This window comes from Nyctereutes procyonoides, unplaced genomic scaffold (assembly GCF_905146905.1).
Source record: "Nyctereutes procyonoides isolate TBG_1078 unplaced genomic scaffold, NYPRO_anot_genome, whole genome shotgun sequence".
In the NCBI taxonomy this organism is placed as follows: domain Eukaryota; kingdom Metazoa; phylum Chordata; class Mammalia; order Carnivora; family Canidae; genus Nyctereutes; species Nyctereutes procyonoides.
Window position 1 is genome coordinate 33,473,857 of NW_026575051.1, and position 26,741 is coordinate 33,500,597.

A 26,741-nucleotide genomic window follows, 5' to 3' on the forward strand; every position below is an offset into this window, starting at 1 on the left:
GGAGACACAGTTAGGAACCAAATCTCTGGCAGGACTAAACATAAATGGGAGGGACACCATAAGCACAGAGAACCAAGAAGATCAGCCCAAACCAGGAACCTTTAGGAGTAGGGACCTGCACTGGAAAGATGAATCCCCATAACATCTGGCTCTAAAAACCAGCTAACTTCAGGAGCTAGAAAAATCAGCAACTCTAAGAAACTCTAAGAAAGCCAGAAGGTGACAGGAATCTGAGTTCCTGCCCCTAAAGAACATAATAAACAACTCAGCCCAAGACATAGCACAGAAACAGCCACTTAAAAAAGTACCTGGGATATACATGAAGGAGCTTTATTGATTAATCCTAGAATTTGTGCTGGAGAAGCAAGGATCTTCAGGAAAATTTCTTTGGGGAAAAAAAAGTGATGGCAGGCGTCATTTCTTTTCCCCTTCCTCCAGCCTAGATAGCCTGACACTTGCAGGAGCCAGGACTAACTCCTCTTATCTTAATACTTCCTCAAGCCCCACTGGTGTGACTCTACAGACTGCCACATCCAACCTTCCTATCCCTCCAAAGCAGATTCTACCCATCAAACCCTGCATGATGTAACCCCAGCAAGGACCAGTACCACTCCAAAGTGATTCCTGCCCTAGGGAGGGGAGGTGATAACCCTACACGGCAGTGTGTCCACAATTCCAGTAGTCCAGCCTCAGCCAGCTGCACAGGGAGCAAGCCATGCCCTTCAGTGCATCTGTACCTGTGGCAGAGAGGCTAACTGCAGACAGCTAGGCTGACAGCCAGCCCTGCTCACCAATGAGAACCTTTCCACTGGCCAAGCAGGGAATAAGCCCTGCTCTTTGGTGTACCCACAACTGCACCAGAGAGGCTAACTGCAGACAGTTAAGCTGATGCTGGCCTCATTTACCAACAAACCTGTGGTGGTCTCAGGCCTCGTGACAGCTTAGAGAACAAACCCTGACCAATGCGCTCAAAGCAGGCAAAGCAGATCACTGCAGTCTGCTGGGCTGAAAATGACAGCACCTCATCCACAACAGTTAGGTGCAGAGCCTACACAAGGAACATCACTGGAGCTCCTCTTTCTGATGACTGGGGGGAGACTGAGCTATAAGCACCACAAGACCTCCTCTACACAAGGTCACTCCTTTTAACATCAGGGAATCTGACTTACATAATACCTAGAAACAAACACAGACAAAATGAGACAAAAAAAGGAAAAAAAAGAATCACAGTAAAAGAGCTAGAGTAAACAAAAGTAAGCAAAGTGCCTGATAAAGAGTTGAAATCCATGGTCATAAAGATACTTGCTAAACTTGAGAAAAGTGGATGATCTCAGGGAGGACTTAAAAAAAAGAGAAAATATTTTTTAAAAGAATAGTCAGGGTTAAAGAATTCATTAAATGAAACTAAAAATAAATCTATTGCAGTATATTACAGGAAGAATGGATCAGCAATCTGGAAGATAGGATAATGGGAAGCAATGAAAAATAGCAAAAAATTAAAAAATAAAAATAAAAACAAGACCACATTAAAGGAATCCAGCAATGTCACCAAGTGTTGAGATGGTGAATAGGATCTCAGAAGAAGTGATAAGGGGGCAGAAAAATAATTTGAAGAAATAATAGCTGAACACATCACTAGCCTAGGGAAAGAAACAGACATCCAGGCCCAGTCATCACAGAGTCCCTAACAAGATAAATCCAAAAAGGCCCACATTAAGATGAATTCTTAAAATGGTAAAAGGTAATGATAATCAGAGAATCATAAAGGCAGCAAGAAAAAAACTGTTATATACAAGGGAAGCCACATAAGTCTATTAGCTGATTTTTCTGCAGAAACTTGACAGGCCAGAAGAGAGTGACATGATATATTCAAAATGCTGAAAGGAAAAATCTAAACCAAGAATACTCTACCCAGTCAGCTGGTCTGCCTGAGACCCCCCGAGCGCCAACCCTAGTCCCCCGAGCAGTCCCATTTGCGCTCCAACAAGATGAAAGAAACTATCATGAACCAGGAGAAACTCGCCAAATTGCAAGCACAGGTGCGCATTGGTGGGAAAGGAACTGCTCGCCGAAAGAAGGTGCTTCATAGAACAGCTATGTTAAAGCAGCTGAGACAAAGCAGCTGACAGAAATGCTACCCAGTATCTTAAACCAGCTTGGTGCAGACAGTCTGACTAGTTTAAGAAGACTGGCTGAAGCTCTGCCCAAATAATCCGTGGATGGAAAAGCACCACTTGCTACCGGAGAGGAGGATGATGATGAAGTTCCAGATCTTGAGAATTTTAATGAAGCTTCCAAGAATGAAGCAAACTGAATTGATTCAACTTCTGAAGAAGATAAAACTTGAAGAAGTTACTGGCAGCTGCTATTTTATATTATGACTGCTTTTTAAAATTTTGTTCATGGATCTGATAAAATCTAGATCTCTAATATTTTTAAGCCCAAGCCCCTTGGACATTGCAGCTCTTTTCAGTTTTTGCTTATACACAATTCATTCTTTGCAGCTAATTAAGCTGAAGAAGCCTGGGAATAAAGTTTGAAACAAGGTTAATAAAGTTCTTTGCCTAGGAAAAAAAAAAAGAATACCCAGCAAGGCTACTTTTCAGGATCAAAGCAGAGATAAAGACAAACCAAAGTTAAGGAAGTTCATCACCACTAAACTAGCCTTACAAGAAATGTAAACAAGAGCTCTACAGATAGAAATAAAGGTCATAATAGAAGAAACATAATAGAAGAAAATTATGAAAGAAACGAATATCACAGGTAAAACCAAATAAATAGTAAAAGTAGTAAGGTAACCACTTTTAAAGCCAGTATAGAGGTTAAAACACAAAATGAGTAAGATCAGTTACATCTACAAAAATTAGTCAAGGTATAGACAAAATTAAAATATGTAAAATATAATATCATATACATAAAACATGAAGGGGGAATTAAAAATTTAGTGCTTTGGACACCTGCTCCCCGATGTTTCTAGCAGCAATGTCCATGATAGCCAAACTGTGGAAGGAGCCTCGGTGTCCATCGAAAGATGAATGGATAAAGAAGATGTGGTTTATGTATACAATGGAATATTACTCAGCCATTAGAAACGACAAATACCCACCATTTGCTTCAACGTGGATGGAACTCGAGGGTATTATGCTGAGTGAAGTTAGTCAATCGGAGAAGGACGAACAGTGTATGTTCTCATTCATTTGGGGAATATAAATAATAGTGAAAGGGAATATAAGGGAAGGGAGAAGAAATGTGTGGGAAATATCAGAAAGGGAGACAGAACATAAAGACTCCTAACTCTGGGAAACGAACTAGGGGTGGTGGAAGGGGAGGAAGGCAGGGGGTGGGGATGAGTGGGTGACGGGCACTGAGGGGGACACTTGACGGGATGAGCACTGGGTGTTATTCTGTATGTTGGTAAATTGAACACCAATAAAAAATTAATTTATTAAAAAAAAGAAAGATGAATGGATAAAAAAAAATTTAGTGCTTTTGGAATATATTTGAACTTAAGTGACCATGAATATAACATACACTTTGCTCTGCATAAGATGTTATATAAGAACCTAAGGGAAAAAAAAAAAAACCTAAGGGTAACCACGAATCATAAACCTGTAATAAATAAAGAGAAAAGAGAGGTGCTTGGGTGCTGCCTTTGGCTCAGGACATGATGCTAGGGTCCTAGGATAGAGCTGCACATCAGGCTCCCTGCTCAGTGGGGAGTCTGCTTCTCCCTCTCCTTCTGCCATTCCCCCAGCTTGTGTGCACTCTCTCTCTGACAAATAAACAAATAAAAATTTTGCTTATTTATTTTTCAAAAGAAAAGAATCCAAGGATAACAGTAAAAAAATACCCCATCAGGGCAGCCCGAGTGGCTCAGCGGTTTAGCGCCACCTTCAGCCCAGGGTGTGATCCTGGAGACCTGGGATCGAGTCCCACGTCCCTCTGTCTGAGTCTCTGCCTCTCTCTCTCTCTTCTCTCTGTGTTTCTCATGAATATATAAATAAAATCTTTAAAAAAATAAAATTTTAAAAACCCCATCAAACAATATGGGAAGTGAACAAGAAAATAAGAAAGGATCATAGAAGAACTATAAAAATAACCAGAAGACAGTTAAAAAAACAGCAATATATGCATACCTATCAAGAAGTAGTTTATTTTTTTAAGAAGTAGTTTAAATATAAATGGACTTTTAAATACTTCAAAAGACACAGAGTGACTGAATAGATTAAAAAAAACACACACAAGATCCAACTTTCTGCCTGCAAGAAACTTATTTTAAAACTAAAGACATACGAACTGAAAGTGAAGGGATAGAAAAACCATGCAAATAGAAATTTAAAAAAAGCCAAGGTAGCAATACATATATCAGACAAAATAAACTTTAAAACAGGCTGTAGTAAGAGACAAAGAAAGGCACCACATAATGATAAAGGGATCAATCTAATAAGAAGATAGGTTAATTGTAAATATCTATGCATGCAATATAAGAGACATAAAGGAAGAAACAGGCAATAATACAATAATAGTATAGGTATTTAACACACCACTTAATGTATAGATCATTCAGACAGAGAATAAGAAAGGAATGACTTTGAACAACATGCCAGATCAGATGGACTTAATAGATACATACAGAATATCCTATCCAAAAAGAGAAGAATATTCTTTTCAAGTGCACATGTAACATTCTCCAGGATAGATGACAGGTTAGGCCACAAGAAATGGCTCAACAAATTTTAAAAGATTGAAATCACAGCAAGCATTGCTCCAATCACAAGACTATGAAACTAGAAATCAATTATAAGATACAAAAAATCTTGGAAAGAACACAAACATATGGAGGCTAAACAATATGCCACTAAATGAATGAGTCAACCACAAACCCAAAGAGAAAATCAAAGGACACATGGAGACAAATGAAAACAGAATAGTCCAAAATCTTTGAGACACAGCAAAGCAGTACTAAAAGAGAAGATTACAATGATACAGTGATACTACCCTCAAGAAATAAAGTCTCAAGTAAATAACCTAGCCTTACACCTAAAAGACCTAGACAAAAAATACTAAACAAAGCCCAAAGTCAGTAGAAGGAAAGAAATAATAAAGATCAGAGCAAAAATAAATAAAATAGAAAAGATCAGTGGGGCAGCCTCAGTGGCCCAGCGGTTAAGTGCCACCTTCGGCCCAGGCCTGATCCTGGAGACCCAGGATCGAGTCCTGCAATCAGGCTCCCTGCATGGAGCCTGCTTCTCCCTCTGCCTATGTCTCTGCGCCCCCACCCCTCTGTGCCTCTCATGAATAAATAAAAAATATTTTTTTAAAAAAAAGATCAGTGCAGTCAAGAGCTTTTTTAAAAGATAAAATTGATAAAACTTTAGCTAGACATCAAAAGGGAGAGAACTCACATAAAAACAAAATGAAAAAAATACAAATGCCACAGAAACAAAGGATTATAAGACATTATGAAAAATTATATACCAACAAACAGTACAACCTACAAGAAACACGTAAGTTTCGAGCAACATAACAATCCCCCAAAACTGACCCAGGAAGAAATAAAAAAAATTGAACAGACTGATTACCAGTCATGAAATTGAACTTGTACTCAAAAACTCCTAACAAAAGTCAAGGACTAGATGGATTCACAGGTGAATTCTATCAAATATTTAAAAAAAAAAGTTAATACCCATTCTTCTCAAACTATTCCAAATAACGGAGGAAGGAAAACTTCAAAATGTATTCTACAAGGACAGCATTACCCTAAAAACAAAACCAGACAAAGACATTACAAAAAAAGAAAACTACTGGCCAATATCTCTAATGAACACAAATGCAAAAGTCCTCAACAAAATATTAGTATGCCAAATCCCACAATATGTAAAAAAAATCATTCACCACAATCTAGTGGGATTTATTCAGGAATGTAAGGGTGGTTCACTATTCACAATTCAATTAGTGCAATATATCACATTAACAAGAATAAGGACAAAAAACATATGATCTTATCAATAAATGAAAAAAATGCATTTGACAAAATTCAACATCCCTTCATGATAAAAACTCTCAACAAAGTGGGTTTAGAGGGAATATAGCTCAGGATACAGAAGGCTACATATAACAAGCCCAGTGGTAAGATCATACTTCATGAGGAAAAACTGAAAGCTTTTCCTCTAGGAACAGATATAGGACAAGGATGTCCACTTTTATTCAACATAGTACTGGAAATCCTAGCTGCAGTAATCAGACAAGAAAAAGAAAAGGCATCAAAACTGAAAAGAAGTAGAACTGTCTCTATTTACAATTGGTATGATACTATCTACAGAAAACCAGAAAGACTCCACCAAAAAAGTGTTAGAACTAGTAAATGAATTCAGCAAAGCTACATAATTTCAGGATATGAAATTAAAATACAGAAATCTGTTGAGTTTCTTTTTTAAAAAAATATTTTGACACAGAAAGAGAGAGAAAACACACAAGCAGGGGGAGTGGCAGGCAGAGGGAGAGGGAGAAGCAGGCTCCTCACTGAGCAGGGAGCCTGATATGGGGCTTGATCCCAGGACCCCAGGATCATAACCTGAGCCGAAGACAGATGCTTATCTGAGTCACCAAGATGCCCCTGAAATCTGTTGAATTTCTATATATTAATAATGCAACAGAGAAAGAAGAAACAATTCTGTTTACAACTGCATCAAAAGGAAAATACCTAGGAATATTTTAAACTAAGGAGGTGAAAAACATCCTGAGAACATTAAAACATTGAAAGAAAATGAAGATGACATAAATAGGAAGCTATACAATGCTCATGCACTGGAAAAATTAGTATCATTAAAATGTTCATATTACCCAAAGCAATCCACAGATTTAATCCAATCTCTCAAAATACCAGCAGCATTTTTCACAGAACTAGAATAATCCTAAAATTTGTAAGGAACCATAAAAAGTACTCAAACAGTCAAAGCAATCATGAGAAAAAGAGATACAGGAGGGGTCACAATCCCCAATATTGAACTATATTACAAAGCAACAGTAGTCAAAACAGTTTGCTACTGATACAGACACACAGATCAAGAGAATAGAGCTCCCAAATAAATCCAAAATTCATTTGGAATCTCAAGGGATCCCATATAGCCCAAACAATCTTGAAAAAGAACAAAGTTGAAGGATCCATACTTCCTAGTTTAAACACTTACTATAAAGAAACAGCAATCAAAACAGTGGTACTGGCATAAAGGCAGTGTAGACTAATGGAATAGAGAGACCAGAAATAAACCCTCACATATATAGTCAAATCATTTTTGACAAATGTGGCAAGACCTTCAATGAGGAAAGGACAGTCTTTTGAGCAAATGGTGCCGGGAAAAACTAGATATGCACATGCAAAATGAAGCTGAGTCCCTAATACAATGTATAAAAATTAACTCAAAATAGATCTACATTAATTATCTAAACATAAAAGTTAAAATTATGCAACTATTAGATGAAAACAGGGGAAAATAATGAATTTGGTGACAATTTTTTGGATAGACCCCTAAACATATAGGCAACAAAAGAAAAACTATATTAAACTTCATCAAAATATAAAACTTTAGGGCATCAAAGGACAAGATCCCCTCAGGATGGAGAACATATTTGCAAATCACATATCTGATACAGGATTAATATGCAAGACATATGAAGAACTCCTCAAACTCAATAACAAAAACAACTAACCAAATTTGAAAATGGGTAAAGGACATGAATAAACATTTCTCTAAAAACTATTTACAAATGGTCAGATGGTCAACATCACTAACCATTACAAAAACACAAATCAAAACCAGGAGATACTACTTCATGCCCATCTGGATGGTTATTATAAAAACCAATGCAAAAACAAAAAATAACATGTATTGACTGCAATGTAGAGCAGTTCAAATCTGTGTGTCTTTTGTTGGTGGGAATGTAACATGGCACCACTTTTATCTAAACTAGTATGAGGGTTCCTCAAAAAGTTAAACACTGAATTATCCTTTGACTCAGCAGTTCTGCTTTTGTATATATACACAAAGAATTGAAAGAGAAACATGAACAGATATCCATACAATAATGTTCACAGCAGCACTCACAAAGCCCCCCTCAAAAAAAAAAAAAAAGGGCATGAAATTTTGTTATATGCTACAATGCAGATGAACCTTGAGGATTTTATGTTAAATAAGTCAGACATAAAAGGACAAACATGTATTGATTCTTCCTTATATAAAGGTATCTAGAATAGTCCAATTCATACGGAAAATAGATTACAGTTTACCAGGGAGGGGGAAAATGGGGAATTATTATTTAATGGGTACAGAGTTTCAGTCTGGAATGATGTACAAGTTCTGGAGATGGATGGAGGCAGTGGTTGCATAACAAAGTGAATAATGCCACTGAACTGTACACTTAGAATGGTTAAAATGGTAAATTTTGTATATATTTTCCCACAATAAAAAAATTACAAAAATATTCCATTTTTGCTTCTCCCCCATTGCTCTTCACATTTAGGGAAAAGAGATAAAATAAGAAACAGAATACTTATTTACTTTTAAATGTCACTGGATTTACAAGAGCCAACCAAATTAACATCTAGATTTGAAACTATAGGACAATCAACTGATTCTCAAAGGAATCCCAGGGTTGCTGTAAAATTTTATGATCATCCACAGAAATCACAAGCATTGTCAACCCAACTTCTTAAATTTTTTTTAAGATTTTATTTATTCATGAGAGACCCAGGGGGAGAGAGACAGGCAGAGACATAGGCAGAGGGAGAAGCAGGCTCCATGCAGGAAGCCCAATGTGGGACTCCATCCCAAGACTCCAGGATGATGTGCTGGGCTGAAGGCAGATGCTCAACCGCTGAGCCACCCAGGCATCCCAATGTTTCTGTTTTATAAATTCTTAAATAGAGAAATTAACCCAAAGACTGAGAGAACTTCACAACTATAGGGAGAAAAGAGGCCAATCTAAGAAGGTAGAAAGTGCAGACATGGTTTAGGGGAGAAATGGATCACAGGTGGTATGGACAGGAGGGAACCATGGTCATGGAGAAGGGTGAGAGAGGACCACACAGAGGAATGCACAAGGAGATCACTTCCCCAAAGCTATTGGCTTGGAAACGAGAGGGGATGAATTTTGTGAGTTCTTATAACCAGTAGGGCTTAAAGCCTGGAGTTTTAAATATCAGCCAGCTTGGCTGAGACAAAGCCCAGAGGGCACTGTACTTCTCCTGGAGAGAAGGCAGGCAAATAAGCTGGAGACACGTGGTGTGGAAACAGCCATCTGAAGAATGCCTGGAGCACAGAGTGGGGAGATGATTTGCTGTTCTCAGAGTGTGTCCCTGAGAGGCAGCATTCAAGGAGATGCCTCTTTTGGAACAAAGAAGCTGGCTGGCACCATTTTCCTCCCCCATCCCTCAGCATAAACACAAAAACACCTGTGGGAAGGAGCACAGTACAGACACTGGCTGCCTAACCTACTTACACCAAGCTCCATCCCCCAGCACTCTAGTGAGATTGCCCTTCTTAGTCAAGTTTGCCTCAGTCCTAGCACGGCACGCTCCTCCTCCAGAAGACCAGCACAAACGCCTGACTGCACTGCATCTCCCAGAGTTTTCTGCACAGCCTCTCTCCTTGTGGAAGCGGTGTCAGGATTCATTTCAGAAGGAGAAGGGCACACCTACTTAAAACTTATCACACTCAGGTCAGGGACCAAACACCACTCACAGCAGGCAAAGAGAGGCTAGGCAAGGACTGGCCTGAAGAACAAAGCAGCCAAAACACAACAGCAGTACACACAACACACATTGGAGACACTTCTTCAAGCACCAGGCCAGGAGCACTGCATGACCTCTTCTTCATAAGGTCATTCTTTTCAGGAGTAGGAGGCCTTCCTGGCTTTTCTAACACAGAGAAAGCAGAGACTTGGAAAAAATGCCAAGACAGAAGAATTTATCCCAAGTGAAAGAACAAGATAAAGCCATGGCCAAAGTTCTAAGACAAACAGATACCAGTAACATGCTTGTGGAGAATTTAAAGCAACAATCATAAGAATACTCACTGGGCTTGAGAAAGAAGACATTACTGAGACCCTTACTATACAGATAAAAGAGTTAAAAAAAGAATCAGAGATGAAGAATACAATAAATGAAATTAGAGATAGGGTTTGACACAACAAACAGCAGGCTGAAAGAAGTAGAGGAGCAAATTAGTGACCCAGAAGACAAAATAATGGAAAACAATGAAGCTGAGCAAAAGAAAGCAGCATTATGCAACACAAGAACAGACTTAGGGAAGTCAGTGGCTCCATCAAATCTAATAGCATTAATATTATAAGAGTCCCAAAAGAGAGAGAAAGGGGGAGAAAATTTATTTCAAGAAATAATAGCAGATAATGTACCTAATCTGGGTACATCTAGATCCAGGAGGCACAGAGAAGTCCCATCGATACCATCAAGACATACTGTAATTAAAATTGCAGAATATAGTGAATATCTTTAAAGAAGGAAGACAAAAGAAGCCCTTAACTTACAAGGGGAAACCCATATGGCTAGCTGAAGATTTCTCAACAGAAATTTGGCGAGCCAGAAAAAAAAAAAAAAGAAAGAAATTTGGCAAGCCAGAAGAAAGTGGCATAATATACTCAATGCACTGAATGGGAAAAATCTGCAGCTAAGAATATTCTATTCAGCAAGATTATCATTCAGAATGCAGAAAGAAATAGAGAGTTTCCCAGACAAACAAAAACTAAAGAAGTTTGTGACTGCAAAATTAGTCCCCGCAAGAAATATTAAAGGCAACTTTGAGTGGAAGAGACCAAAGGTGACAAAGACAAGAAAGGATTTGAGAAAATCTTCAGAAACAAAAAAATGAGTAATAAAATGGCAGTAAAAACATATCAATAATTACTCTGAATGTAAATAAACTAAGTGCTCCAATCAAAAGTGTGTCAGAATGGATTAAGAAAACCAAGTCCATCTATATACTCCCTTACAAGAGATTCATTTTAGACCTAAAACCTGCAGATTGAAAATGAGAGGATGGAGAAACATCTGTCATGCAAATAGATGTTAAAAGAAAAATCAGAGTAGCAATACCTATTTTGGACAAATTAGATTTTAAAATACTGTAAAAAGAGACAAATAAGGGCATTGCATAATAATAAAGTAGATAATCAAATGAGAAGATATAACAATTATAAATATTCATGGCCCCAACATGGGAACACCTAAATATATAACACAATAACAAACCTAAAGAAAATAATTGATAACACAATTGTAAGGACTTTAACATCACACTTAAATCAATGGGCAGATCATCTAAACAGAATATCAACAAGGATACAATGGCTTTGAATGACATACTGAACAAGATGGACTAACAGAGTCAGAACACCCATCCTAAAACAGCAGAATACTTGTCTTTCTCAACTACATGTGGAACATTCTCCAGAACAGATCACATATTAGGCCACGAATCAGGCCTCAATAAATACAAAAAGACTGAAATAATACCAAGTACTTTTTCAGATCACAATGCTATGATACTGGAAATCAACCACAAGAAAAAAATTGGAAAGATCACAAATACATGGAGGTGAAACATGCTACTAAACAGTGAATGATTCAATCAGGAAATCAAAGAAGAAATTAAAAATACATGGGAATGAATGAAAATGAAAACACAATGGTCTAAAACCTTTGGGATGCAGAAAGGTAATCCTAAAAGAGACGTATACAGCAAAACAGACCTACCTCAAGAAGCAAGAAAAATCTCAAGCAGCATAAACTTACACTTTAAGGAGCTAGAAAAAGAACAAACCAAGCCTAAGGACAGCAGAAAGAAGAAAACAATAAAGACTAATGCAGAAGTAAACGATTACAGACACCACAAAAAAAAAAAAAAAATCAGCTTTTCCTCTGTGGTCAGGAACAAGACAAGGATACCCAATCTCACCACTGTTATTTAACAGTAGTGGAAGTTCAAATTATAGCAATCAGACAACAAAAAGAAATAAAAAGCATCCAAATAAGGGAGAAGGAGGTCAAACTTTCCCTATCTGTAGATTACATGATACTCTATGTAAAAAACTTGAAAGACTCCACCAAAAAATTTCTAGAACTGATAAATTCAGGAAAGTCACAGATACAAAACCAACATACAGAAATCTGTTGCATTTCTATACACCAATAATAAAGCAGCAGAAAGAAAAATCAAGGAATCAATCTCATTTACAATTGCACCAAAAATAATAAGATACCTAGGAATAAACCTAACCATAGAGGTGAAAGACCTATATGCTGAAAACTTTATAGTTACAGTGATGAAAGCAATTGAAGAGGACACAAAAAAATGGAAAGATATCCCATGCTCATGGATTGGAAGAATATTAATGTCTATTCTACTCAAAGCAATCTTCACATTTAATGCAATCCCTATCAAAATACCAACAGCATTTTTCACCGAGCTAGAACAAACAATTCTAAAATTTGTATGGAACCACAAAAGACTCCAAATAGCCAAGACAACCTTAAGAAAGAAAAGCAAAGCTGGACACATAATTCTGAACTTCAAGGTGTATTACAAAACTATAGTCATCAAGACAGTATGGTACTGGCATAAAACAGACACATAAATCAATGGAACAAGATAGGAAACCCAGAGATGAACCACAAATATATGGTCAATCTTTGACAAAGCAGGAAAGAATATCCAATGGGTAAAAGAGTCTCTTCAACAAAATAGTGTTGGGAAAGTCAGAAGCTCCATGCAAAAGAATGAAACTGGGCCACTTTCTTATACCAAACACAAAAATAAATTTAAAATGGATGAAAGACCTAAATGTGAGACCTGAAACCATAAAAATCCCAGAACAGAACACTGGCAGTAACCTCTTGGACATCAGCCATAGCAACTTCTTTCTAGATATGTCTCCTGATGCAAGGGAAATAAAAGCAAAAATAAACTACGGGGACTACATCAAAACAAAAAGCTTCTGCATAGTGAAGGAAATAATCAATGAAACTAAAAGGCAACGTATGGAATGGAACAAGATATTTGCAAATTACATTATCTGATAAAGGGTTAGTACCCAAAACATATAAAGAACTTATAAAACTCAACAGCCAAAAAATGAATAATCCAATTTAAAAAATGGGCAAAAGATATGGATAGGTATTTTTCCAAAGAAGACATACAGATGGCCAACAGACACATGAAAAGATGCTCATCATCACTGATCATCAGGGAAATACAGATCAAAACTACAATGAGCTATCCCCTCACAACTGTCAGAATGGCTAAAATCAACAAAGGAAAACAAGAGATACTGGAAAGGATGCAGAGAAAAGGGAACTCTCTTACACTGTTAGTGGGAATGCAAACTGGAGCAGTCACTCTGGAAAACAGTATGGATGTTCCTCAAAATGTCTAAAATAGAACTACCCCACAATCCAGCAAATACACTACTGGATATTTATCCAAAGAATACAAAATTACTAATTCAAAGGGACATATACACCCCAATGTTTATAGCAGCATTACCTACACTAGCCACATATGGAAACAGCCCACATGTCTACTGATTGATGAATGGCTAAATAAGATGTGGTATATACATACAATGGAATGTTAGTCAGCCATAAAAATAAAATCTTGCCATTTGCAATGATATGGATGGAGCTACAGAATATAATGCTAAGCGAATTTATTTTATTTTTTTTGCTAAGCGAATTTAATCAGAGAAAGACAAATACTATATGATTTCGCTTTTATGTGGAATTTAAGAAACAAAAGAAATGAGCAAGGGTGGAAAAAGAGGCAAACCAAGAAACAGATTCCTAACTATAGAGAACAAATTGATGGTGACCACAGGGAAGGTGGGGGGATGGGTGAAATAGGTGATGGGGATAAAGGAGGGCACTTGTCATGAAGAGCACTGGGTGTTATATAGAATCGTGAAATCTCTATGTTGTACACCTGAGACTAATATTACACTGTATGTTAACTAACTGGAATGTAAAGAAAAACTTTTTAAAAATCCTTAAAGAGGAAAACAAGAGCATAAAAGTTAGAAGAAAATTACAGCCTATCTTTTCAATATGTCCAGCAGGAATGAAAGTTAATAGGTAAACAGTTAAATAGAACCATTCAAGAAAAATGGAAACAATTAATAGGACATGAGCCCCCAGATACCAGCTCCAAAGACTGTAATAGAACTTTTCTGCAAAGCAAGGCTGCAGCACCACCAACGGAAAAAGATGCCCCATGGAGGTCTCTCGCACTTTTGCCAGTGTGAACAGATGTAGCTGAGGAACTTTCCAAAGTTATAAAAATATCCCCAAACTGTCATTTGACCTTTAAAAATGACACTGGCATTTCAATCTTGCAATGCCAAGTTTATTTAGATGATAAACAACACATCCACACATGGATCATACTTAAACTCATTCCCATCGGCCGAAAGCAGCATCTTGAGACCACTGTGACTGTCAGGATTGGTACCGCCATGGTGGCTCAGGGTTTTCTGCCATTTTGCCTTCTGGAGCCTTTCCACATCTCCTGTGGCCACCAACTTCCGAATGAAGCATGTGTCCAAATGGATAAGGAAGTTATCCTATTTCCCCACTTTAGGGGTCTATCAGCTCACTGAAATCTTACAACAACTACATACATTTATATCAGGCCCTGTAAGGCAGCTGTATCTTAGGGCTTTTTCTCCTTTATAAGATAAGCATCATAGTTCCTACCTCAGAATACCATGAAAATTAAACAGCAGTGCACATATTCAAATATTCAGGCAGGGCTAGCACAGAGCAAACCATCAGAAAACATTAGTCAAGTTCCCCTGAGGTTATGAGAGATGAGGGCTTTTGGCTCACCCAGGCCTGGAGGACACATTCTCCAGCTCTTTACCAAAACTGCATTTTTCAGACTTGGGGTGCGTGGTCCCTGAATATATAATAAAGACTCTCAATGGAATATTTGAGCAGATAGCTTTAAGGGCATATATTCCCCATCCTCAGCATTCTTACTTCCTCTCCTAAAACTCAATTCTTGGGTAGAGGGGTGGAGTCTTCTTCCCTCTGCTCTTCTCCCACTTCACAGAAAAGGGTCAACTTCTCATCCTGAATCATATTCAATGTACTGTCCCATCATGGTCAAGCCTCCAGGGCACTAAACAAAGGTAATTAGAAATACTGTTGTCTTTATTAAGAAAGTTGATGTCTTTAATGAATGGGTAATAAATCCCTTTGGAAGACAAGAGGTTTCTCATTATTTGCTTTCAACAAAATTGAAGGAGACCTAATGTCGTCAATAGATCATTAAGTATTTTTTTGCTGAGAGATCACCATATGGTTTTTGGCTTAGAGCTTTAGAGTTCAAAAAATTGAAGAACACCACTACAAGAAAATGCTTTCCATCTTATTTACTTCTTTATGTAAACAAGGTTGACCTAATGAGAACAGAATTAGATCTCTTTCTAGCAATCAGTAATATTCATCAGTGAATAGATATCAGCCACAAAATGCTCCATCCATATCATTATAGAATACAATTTCCAATAAATGTAACTTTTATGCTTAAGAGTTAATTATCCAAGTTGGTAACATTTATGGTTTTTTATTACAATTGAGCAAAAATTTTATAAAAAAGATATGTACTCGTATGCATGACATTTATGTTGTCTTGATTACTTGTTTACTGCCACTAATTGTAGCGTTAACTCAATCCTGAAGAATTTTTAAGATCTTAGTTTATAGTCATAAGAATTTTTTTTAAATGTAAAATCTATCTATAGTAATTTTTGTTACTGCAGATATATGTGACTAGAGGATCAGTAAAGGACCTTGAACCTCAAAATCTTATGCTAAGATAAAATTCTGAGGGAGAATGCTAGTTGAAAAAGGAATAGAAAATTTCCAGATGTTTTATATTCAAACGATGTTGAGTTTTTTAAATATCCACTGTATGTATGTAGTTTTCACTGATAAATATCAGTATTTATAACTTACTAAAACTCAACATGCTTTGCAACCATTTTAAATGATTTTTAAAAATTAGACATCAATATGAACATCTTAAAGAGTATAATTTTACTAAATTCTTTTAGTTCTGTGAACAAAAAATGATGATCATTGCACCAGACCCCTGAATGTGACCACAATTCTTGCAAGAGACTGACTGGGAAGGTGCAGGGTCTATGAAGAATGAACAAGACAGTACTCAGAACATTAGCAGGCAAGGAGGCAATCAGGGGACCTGTGGGTAAACACACACACCACTCCAACTGCTACATTCCCCATTCTGGCAGGAAATAAGCTTCAAAAGCTTCATAAGCTTTTTACTTATGAAAACGTAAGCAACATTTGAAAAAAGAGAAACAAGCTCAGGGTAGACTTCCCAGTAATTGCCAGTTAGTTGAAGCCCAGCTTGGTGTCCCAATAAGGCTGGTGGGGGTTGGGCACAAAGGAGGCTGTCAAAAGGGATCCTCTGCCCTCTGCAACAGATGTTAGAAAGAGGTCATTCTTTAATGACCTTAAAAAAAAAATCAAACTATTGCTTCTAATCATGTGCTTTAAAATAGATTCATTGCATTCCTCCCTTTAATTTGCCCTCTCCTTTGTAACATACAATCTCTGATTCATTTGTTCATGCCAGAAATAATCTGTACTGTAACATGCTCCGCCAGAAATAACCTATACTCTAACATGCTCCGAGTCCAAGCTAGGTGCTAGGACGGCTAAGTAGTTAAAAATCACACCTAGGACCTGCTCTGAGCTACATGCAGGCCAACTTCCTAGCTTACACACACACACACACACACACTAATCTGCTTCAGACATCCTAATCCACTGGAGAATCAGCCTTCCACCTCCTCTCAACCCAAAATATCCTTTAGATGCTTTTCACTCTCTCACATCCTCCCAGGACTCTTTGTAGACAAGCCCTATTTCACTCTTGTCCCTCTAATCACTGTGGTAACACCCAGTAGTGTAATTAGGACACCCAATTTATGTAGTTCCACTTGGGTACAGACTAATTTGGGAGAGTCAAGCACCTGTACCTTCTCTTCAACCCCAGAAACACAGTCCATATCTCAGAAACCAAGTATTTAAAGACATCTAATCAACAAAACAGTACAGCAACTATTGGATAAGCCTCTCGACCCTGGCAGTCACCCACAGAGGAGAACGAGGTAAAAAGAACTAATATTTGTAAGGTGCAGATAGGTCAGTATTTAAACAGTCCTATGAGGCAGGCAGCTCTTGCCAAAATCATACAGTCACTGAATGATAAAAGCTGGATTTGAACACAGGGCTGTTTAACTCCCTAGTTCCTACCTGAGCTCCCCAGTGGCTATCCCATGTGATGAGCCCTCACACTCAACTGGTTCACAACTACCTTCACATACTTCCTGCCCTTTGGATAAGGCATTACCAGGAATGCTTTGCTATATATGCAAATAGTCATGGACCTTACTCTCCTTTTTAGCATGAAAGCTCTTAGAGTCAGCACGGGGGCCACATTCATCTCTAAGTTACTATTTAAGAGGCGCCTGATGGCTCAGTCAGTTAAGCTGCTGCCTTTGGCTCAGGTCATCATCCTGGGGTCTTGGGATGATTCCTGCATTGGGCTCCATGCTCAGCTGGGAACCTGCTTGTCCCTCTCCCTGTGCCTCTTCCCCTACTCATACTCTCCCATGTGTTATCACTCAAAATCTTAAAAAAAAAAAATGAAGGTGAAATAAAAGGATGTTTTCAGACAAAAAAAAAAAGCAAATTTATTTAAAAGGCTCAATATAATTCTAGACACACAACACAGACTTCAAAGCTGTCATCTGACCAACAATCCCCATTCAGGGCTCCTTTCTCGGAGCAGATTCCTTCTGTAAGAGAGCTCTTCACCTTCTAAGCCCCTTATAATTTCATTCACTTATTCAACAAATGCTTAATGAGCATTTACTACATGGTAGGCTCTCTTCTGAGCACTAAAGATATAACAATGAACAAAAGAGCATTCTTACCCTTATGGGGTCTAGATTCTAGTGGGAGAAATAGACAACTGAAATACATAGACCACATTATATAATGTGATGTTAAGCGCTTTTATAAAGAACCCACAATAGTCTACAGTACCACTTCCTTAGTACACCTAGATGTACAATACTTACACATTGTTTTTTTTTTTTTACTAATTCACTCCCCTATCCTTATCCAAGTTCTGTTTAAAAAGTTAAAGGTCAAAGATTTGCCTGATGTGTGATCTGAAAATCAGATGGGAAAAAAAAAAAATGAAAGCATGTGCCTTACACTCCTATGTACACACTTTTCAAAGCCACAGATTCACATAAAAATTTGAAGATTTCTTTTCTTGATAGGACAGTTTGGGGAGAGATGGTACTCTTCTCCCAGAACTAAGTATCTCACTCAGCATGCAGGCGATGGGGACGCGACTGCCTACTCCTCCATCCCACTCCCTGCTCTCAAGGACATTTTTCTATTTTCTGGATATTCACACACGCTCTTTGCTGTGGTCCTTAACTAGGGCTCCCTCCGCTTGGAGGGCTCTTCCCTCATGCCCTGTCACCCACTAGGCCCTTTAGGTCTCAGCTCAGATGTCACTTACTCCACAATCACTCCTATAACCTACAAACCCATTAGCTGCCTCTGCTTTAAGCTCCCAGGCATCTGCATTTCTCTCAATATGCACTGATCCTAAAGTGCACACTTAGTCCAAGCACTTGATCTGTGAGGACTGGGATGTACCCTCTCTGTTCACAGCTGTAGTATTCTCTGCCTGGATAGAGCATAGTGCCTAGTACATAGATGCTCAATTAAGATTTGTTAAGTGGAATAGAAGGCATGCTAATTATATCCAAATATCTTTTCAATGTGGTAATATTTAAGCTCAAGTAGGTAGCGGTAATAGTGTATGACTCTGCAAGAATCCTTCTAAGATACAATTAGCTTAGCTAACTGAAATCTTAGTTAATGGAGAATGTTCAGCGTTTAGCACACTCAGCTTTTATAGAGAGATGAAGATACAATTTATAAATACCTGCCTTTCAGACTAAAAGAAGGACAGTCTCAGTATCTGCAAGTAACATACATTACTATTTGAAGTTCTCTTTCTGGGGCACCTGGGTGACCTAGTCAGTTAAGTTTATCTGCCTTTGGCTCAGGTCATGATTCTGGGGGGGCGGGGATCCAAAGGATCAAGGCTTACGTCAGGCTCCCTTCTCAGTGGGGAGTCTGTTTTTCTCCTTTTCCCTCTGCTTCTCCTTCGTTCATGTTCTCTTACTCTCTCTCAAGTTGTGTTTTTTAAAGCCCAGTATTTAAAATTCTCTTTCCACTGCTAGACACAGATTGTAAAAACAAAACAAAAAACCTTTTAAGTTTTCAGTTATTTTGAAGAAAAGACCAAATAATCTGACTTGTGGTAAAGAACATGATCACCACCAGCACCCCCCCCCCCCACAGACATCTCCAAGGTTTTCCCAATATGCAAAAAGACTCAACCAATGATTTATTTATTCTGTTTTTAATCCAGGGAAATTCCTAATCCCCCAAAAATGAATGACAAGAAAATCAAGACTTCTATCAACAAGTGAACAGTCTGGTGAAGCTGACAGTGTGTGCCAAAAATAGCCAGCATAACCAGCACACTGGTTGAAGCTTCCCACAAGTTCATCTTTATGTTCCAGGGAAGGAGCTGCCTCAGGCTCTGTGGGAGAGGGTGACCAGCAGGTGTCTATATTTCACAATGAGCTTCAGCTCAGACAGACTCAAGTGCCCAGCTCTTCCCCACATGAAATAATTCAGTACTGTCCCTGACCTCTATTCTACCCCAAAAATTATTCTTCCATTCAATTCTGCCTATCCTGAAAAAAAATATACACATCACCAGCTGTAGCTACTGAGAATGGATCAAGTGAGGTAAAAATTTTATGTTTCATCTTCTTGCAGAAATGATCTTTTTTTTTCATAATACATTTTAAAAAGAACACAATATATATGAAAGACTACAGTTTATATATTAACTAGCAGTATTCAACTGATTTGAAAAAAACAATAAAAATCAAATGGTCTATAAATGAGATAGTGTGAGATGAAATAAAATGTTCATAAGATCAAATGATATTGGGGGGGGGGGTCAAAAAGGAAAATTAGAAGTTGATATGGCCAAGATGACAGACCTGAGTTTAAGTGTGGCAGGAGACAAGAACAATGTTAGAATACTCCTGTTGAGGGGCGCCCGGGTGGCTCTGTCAGTCAAGAGACTGAGTCTTGATTTTGGCTCAGATCATGATCTCAGGGTCATGAGATCAAGCCAGGCTGTGGGCCCTGTGCTAGGCAGTGAGTCTCTTGAGATTCTCTCCCTCTACTCCTCCTTCCATTCACTTACTTGCTCTAAAATCTTCCAAAAAAAAATTTCTCCTGTTGATCAAATGCTTTACTTACTACAATGGCATATTTCCATCTGACTGTACATGTTAAATGAAATGAGCCTCAGGATAGTCAAAAATGCCAGCTCTAGGGGTCGCCTGGGTGGCACCAAGTGCTAGTCAGTTAAGTGCCAACTCTTCATTTCAACTCAAGTGGTGATCTCAGGGTTATGAGACTGAACCCCAGGCTGGGCCCCACCTTCAGTGTGGAATCTGCTTGAGACTCTCTCCTCACTCCGCCTCTCCTCCCTCTTCTCTGGAACAAATACATTAAAAAAAAAAAAAAAAAGGTGCAAGCTCTAGAACTGGAATACTTGGGCTTTAAATTCTGTCTCTGAAGAGCTGTGTGACCTTTTCAAGTTACTTCCAGGCATTTCCACTCAACTATGAAATAGGGACACCAATTATACCCATCAGAGTAAATGACTATTAGATTCATGCTGCACTTTAAAAAAAAAATCTCTGTGCTCACCAAAGTACTATGTTCAGACCTAAATATCAGCAGTAGGATGAAAGAACAGGAACATACTATACGTACCTCAGGCGCTATTGTGAAGAACAAATAAACTAAAACACATAAAACCCTAAGGGTGGTTCCTGGCCCATAGAGAAGTACTCAGCTGATGTCAGCTACATTCTCCTTGTATCCATGGTAAAGAGTATCTTAACATTCATTTTAAATTGTGCACAAGAACTACCAGGCATAAACAATGGATTATTTTGATTTATTGATGTGGATTGGAAATTTGTTCTAAACCTACTGACTCACCTACCTATCTCCCTACCAATTAGTGTAAATTTTATTTGTGTTTTGGAGGGAACACTTAGGATCTATGTAAAACTTAAATATCATGCTTCAACAGCATTGCAAATCAAGTATCTAATGTGTTAACTATACAGACTGAGCAAATATTTCCTCAGAATTCAAAACGTTTGAATAGACATATCTGATTATTGAATTCTGTACCCCAAAAGAAAAGCACTACTTGAATACCACCTGGAATACTTAATAAGACCACTGACTTCTATTTTGCTTTTGTAGCATGCCTTAAAAGCAATTACTATTCCATTACTGTTCACACAAGAGAAAATTTACCAGCTTGTAATTTAGAGGCAGGTGGAGTAGACAGAAGAAAGTGGAGTTACCCACTATAGTTTCCAAGAAGCAGGGGACAACAGTCTAAATGTTTAAAAGACACGCGTTCACTGCACCAAACAATCCAGGCATGTCCTCATGTCTATTCATGAGAAAGGATAATCAGTGAAAAGTAGGTTGGAGGACAGAATGATGGAAAAAGGCAACAGGAAGGGGCAGAAGAGAGAATGTTTTTTAAACCCAAATTGTTACTTCTGGTCCATTAAAATAGCAAAATCCAAACGAAAACTGGTCTTCACAGAAAACTCAAAAATTAGCCCTAACTCAAGTACTATACACCGGGGAGAATAAAGAAAATCTTTAGATTCAACACTAAGAAAACTGGTTGTAGTTTTATACACACAGTTTTAGAAAATTCTCACATTTTATCAGCCCTACAACATGATTAATATGGTTTTAGATGGGGAGAAATAAAAAGGGCACATTTCAGGTAAATAGTCATTTATGCTACATCTAAGAGATTCTTTTAGGTTTCTTCCCTTTGAAAAGATAATTACCCTACACCAAGTAACGATATCCAAAGTAAAAGTAAAGGTAGATCTCTGGTCTCCTTTCAGGAAACAGAGGCAGAATTTCCTATGGGGGCGGGGGGGCAAATACCGTGAATTTGAATATCCTTTGGATTGTGGCTCCAATAAGCTGCATATAAAGACGGGAGCACACCGATGCTTCAGAAGAGGAAGAAAAAATTAAACCTCAATTCATCCACCTGCCCAGCATACAAATAGCTTAACTGCACCCAACAGAAAAATCAAAACAAAGGGCCTCTTGAGTTCACTGCTCGCCAGAAATGCATCTTCAAGATGCCTGCTCATTAACTGAGTCCTTTCAGGCACCCCCACCCCTTAAATGTCTCACAGTTGGCCTGTCTTCCCAGTCTTTCCTCATTAAATTTAAAAGTTAAAATTTTTAAAGTTTTTCTTCTTGCTCAGAAAGTACTGTTTTTTAACCTTTCGATTCAATTGATTTCCAAAGGTGAAAGCAACTTCACCTGAAAAGCATCAACTTTAAACTCAGGAAACACAGGAAGGTTTTCTAGTAAACAACAGAAATCTGGTCAATAGTGTTATTAAAAATACGACTAGAGAGAGTGTCACATTTATCTGCAGTTGTGGCTTGTATTAAAGCAGCTTAAATCCTTCACAAATAAGCTTTTCTGGGGGGTTAAACAGATACGGTGCTGAGGCAGGCAGGATTACCTGTGATCTAGAGTGTAAAGCCCAATCCATGCCACAGGAAGAGGAGGAGATGCTGCTGGGACACTACAAACCTGAAAACCCCTTTCCATTGTCTCCAATGGACAGGCCAGTTTCTGGGGCTACCTCTCCCACTGAGCTTCATTTGCGAGTGGATTTGGCTGTTAATGTAGCATTGTTTAGCACAAATATTTCTTTCCTGGCAGCACAGCTCAGTCGAGACAGGAGGCTGAAAATCAGTTAGCTGTATGTAAGAAGAAAGCAGCTCTCCAGTTACCAGGGAGGAATAATTGAACACAGATTGCCTGTTGCGCCTTTAATTCAATTTGGAGACCTTTCATCTTTTTCATTTCCTTCATTTGCAGCCAATGCTTAGTGAGCTAATTTGTACCTGGTTCATTTTCCTCCTTTTATCTTATCTACATTAACATCAACCATGGAAATTAGAAGCACTATGAATAAAAGATGAAGCCTGACTTGGGACATTCTCTCCTTAAGTACCATGAATTACTTAAAAACTAATCTGTGTGTATGCACAATATGGAAGGACTAAGATCTCTATGTCTCACCTCTACAGTATCCTTTATCAGCATCTTCCCTCTCCCCAAGGGGCTGCAGTTTTCAGATGTTTTATCTAGTCTTACCTATTCTCAGAGTGTAATGTCTAGACTATAATCCAGATGGAATCTGTAACTGGTATAAGGTAGCCCATCCCATTACTGCACAAAACCAAGGATCCACAGATCCCACTAACTTGACTTTTTAGAGAGTTCAATACTGCTTGCCTTACAAGGAAAAGAATGTGTTGCAAAAAGGAAAACTGAATGTATCAACAGATATGTATGGTGAGCAGATGCCCACTGTCCAAAAACACTGTGTGGGGGAGGATGAGAGATGGTGGAGAAAGGGACTAATCTTGAAATTACTGCCTGGGAGTGGCCTCTGGAAGCTACAGAATTTAAATTCCAAGTGTATCATGGGTATGACGTTTTTCAAACAGTCCTTCTGTTGAATATGTTGTACCACTTGGCAACCTCTCTGTTAGAGTTACACATGCTCTTAAAATAAGATTTTTTTCTTACTTCCCACTGTACAAAATTTTAGTGTCTTGTAAGTTTTGCATGTTTTTCCCTTTATAATTTCCTCTGGGCCAATACTATTTTTTTCTCCTCATCCTCTCCTCCTATAAAGTTGGGTTTTAAATTTTGTCTCCTTTCTCTCTTTTTCCAATGAAAAAAAATCTACTGGATTTTTCTTTTGCTGCTTAGTATCCCCCACCAATAAGCTATCCTTTCAGTTTGGGAAGCATCAAAGACTGTGCTCAATTGTTTCACTCTGCTTCTAATGCCAGCTCTTCTACTCCTATAACCAACCCTTCATACCAATGGGCTAGATGGAAACTGGAGATAAACCGAAAAATTACTCCCTTTTCACAGTCCAACCCCCTAAAAAGTTGATGTGTGTTACGTGTACAAGACCACATGTTTTTACAGGTAAGGCAACTTCCAAATTGTAGGGGGGGAAAAAAGACTTTGCAGTTTAAAATTATCGTGTACTGAAATGTAAAAGTATGCTCCGGAATACAAACCACTGTATCTTCTGGGGAAAGGGTATGTAAGTAGGATCAAAATTAAAGCCCAACTTAAGAAAAAAAAAAATCAGATTATATCTCTAATCTTGGTTATAATAAAGACTACCCCTTACAATGTCAAGCTTATCTATTTCTTTTGAAGGAACAAGGAAAGCAAGCCCTACATTGAAAAAAAAAAAAAAAAAGACAAGAAGCAATTACTGGTCCTTTTATTCTTGAAGGAGAGGATGATTAGAAACGAAGGTGGCAACAGTCCTTAAAAAATAGGTTCTTAGTAGCCACCTAGGCAGAAAAATTAAACCAAAAGGGTACAAAGTCCCTCTGTCTCCAGGTGAAGAAAGCCAAATAGAGATTAGGATAAAGTTGTGGGGCATTTATGTTTACCAAATACACAGATTGTCCCGCTTACTTGGTGGAGTGGAGGGTGTGATGGAGTCTCAGGAGCAGGAGGCCAAGGAATTGGGGATAGTGGAAAGGAAGAGTCCCACGAAGGGTCAAAGAATCCAAGGTTTTGGGTTTTTCCCCCACATACCTTTGTGTATACGGAAGAAAAGTGAACACCATGCAATAGGGACTCCCAGAACACACGCAGATTGCAAAACACCAGCCTCAAGAAGAACACCCGTCCTAACGCCCAGCTGGCTCTGTGCATGAGTGGCCTTCCAAGGGAAGAGAGCCATTTTAGCGACAGGGGACGGCGCCGCACCCAGGGCCTCCCAGTGAGTACCAGGAAGCAATGGGGAGGTGCAAGAGTGGCCTGGCGAACTCGCCAGAGAGGGGCCTTGGAGAAAGGTTGGGGGGGGGGGGGGGGAGAATGAGGCTGTTGGCCTGATAATTCGGGAAAGAATCACAGGGCCTCAGAGTTTCAACTCCTTTCCCATAGGTTTTCCTTGAAAAAACAGGCAAACTTGAGAATCAGAAAGGACTTTTGTGGGGTGCAAGAAGAGAGAGAAGTTGGACCCACATACACACCCAGGAGAAGTCCCTGTTTTCACTAACAAGTGCCAGTGGACTGTAGAGAGAAGTTTGTCTCTGGGCTGGTTTTCGGCCACCATCTCCACCTTCTTCGCTGTACGGCTCTTGATTCGGGGGTGCACCAAGTCCGCGGGGCCTCTGAGCTGGGTCCCCCGCGGCCTCCGCGGCCCGCGCCTCCCCCGCCCACTCGCCCCGCCCTCCCCGCTCCATCCCGAGCCCCCAGCGCCTCGGGCCTGCACTTCCCCCGCTTCACCTGGGCCGCTCCGTCGGCTCCATCTCAGGCCCCGGCGGACTGCGGAGCCCCGGCCCCACTGCCTCCCCTCGTCCACTGCGCACCCCCGCAGGGCCAGCGTTCGCGCGCCAAAGCCCCTGGAGGCTGCAGGCTGCCCGCGCGCAGCTCCACCCGCATCCCGATCGCGGGCACCGACGAGGGGGAACGCCCGAGGGCAGCGCAGCCCGGCCGGCCCTTTCCCACCCCGACCCCCAGGGGCGGGCCGGGCGCTACCTCCTGGAACAGCTCCAGGCTGTAGGTGTTGTCGTCGTCGGCGAAGAAGAGCACCCCGGGCTGCGCGCGCTGGTGCTGGTGCTGGTGCCTCTGGCGCAGCCAGGCGAGCCCGGCGTTGCGCTGCTCGGTGGCGCGCGGCAGCCCGGGCCTCTTGTAGCGCCGCGGTGTGGGCACGTGCAGGTGCGTGCTGGGCAGCCCGGCCCGCGCCAGGAAGCGGCTCACCAGCTCGCTGCGCGCCGCCGCGTCCTCCACCAGGATCCAGTGCAGCTGCGCCACCTGGCGGAAGGTGTTGGCCAGGCGGGTCAGCTCGGCTTTCTGCACCGGGCGGCTGTAGGTGGGCGTGATGGCATAGATGGTGGGCAGCGGCGGCTCCGGCCGCGGCCGTGCGTGTGGCCGCGACTCGTTGCGCTTCTCCCAGCCGCGCCCGGGCCCGCTGTCGGGGCCGCCCCTGCGCAGCGGGAGTCGGGCGCCCCCGCGGCCCACCACGTAGGGAGAAAAGTAAGGGCGCGGGGTGAGCGGGGGCGCTGGCCTGCGCGTGTCCACGTCGAGCATGATGATGACGATTAGGATCCAGGGCAGGAGGATGAAGAAGCGGCTGAACAGCACGGACTTCATGGCGCGCCCTTCCCTTCCGCGGCCTCTCGGACGCCCCTAAGAGGGGCGAGATGGAGGACCCCGGCGCTCAGTTCGGACGGCGGCGGCGCCCGCGCTCAGGAAGCCGCGGCGGGCGCGCTCTCCATGGGGTCGGGGGGCGCTGCGGGGGCCGGCGGCCGCGGGGCTCAGCCCGTGCCGAGGAGTAGGGCTACGGGGGTGCTGCGCCGGCCCCCAGTCGCGGAGAGCCGGCGGGAAGGGGAC

The 26,741-nt window shown here is 40.2% G+C and overlaps 1 protein-coding gene across 1 annotated transcript in view; it reads right to left on the reverse strand.

The window, feature by feature from the left end:
• Nucleotides 1-26,501, reverse strand: part of B3GAT2 (beta-1,3-glucuronyltransferase 2) — an 80,871-nt gene extending 54,370 nt beyond the window's left edge. The window contains exon 1 of the mRNA XM_055330000.1: nt 25,887-26,501. Within this exon, the coding sequence (XP_055185975.1) occupies nt 25,887-26,501 (615 nt within the window). The remainder of the gene's footprint in view (nt 1-25,886) is intronic.
• Between the last annotated feature and the right edge of the window lie 240 nt (nt 26,502-26,741).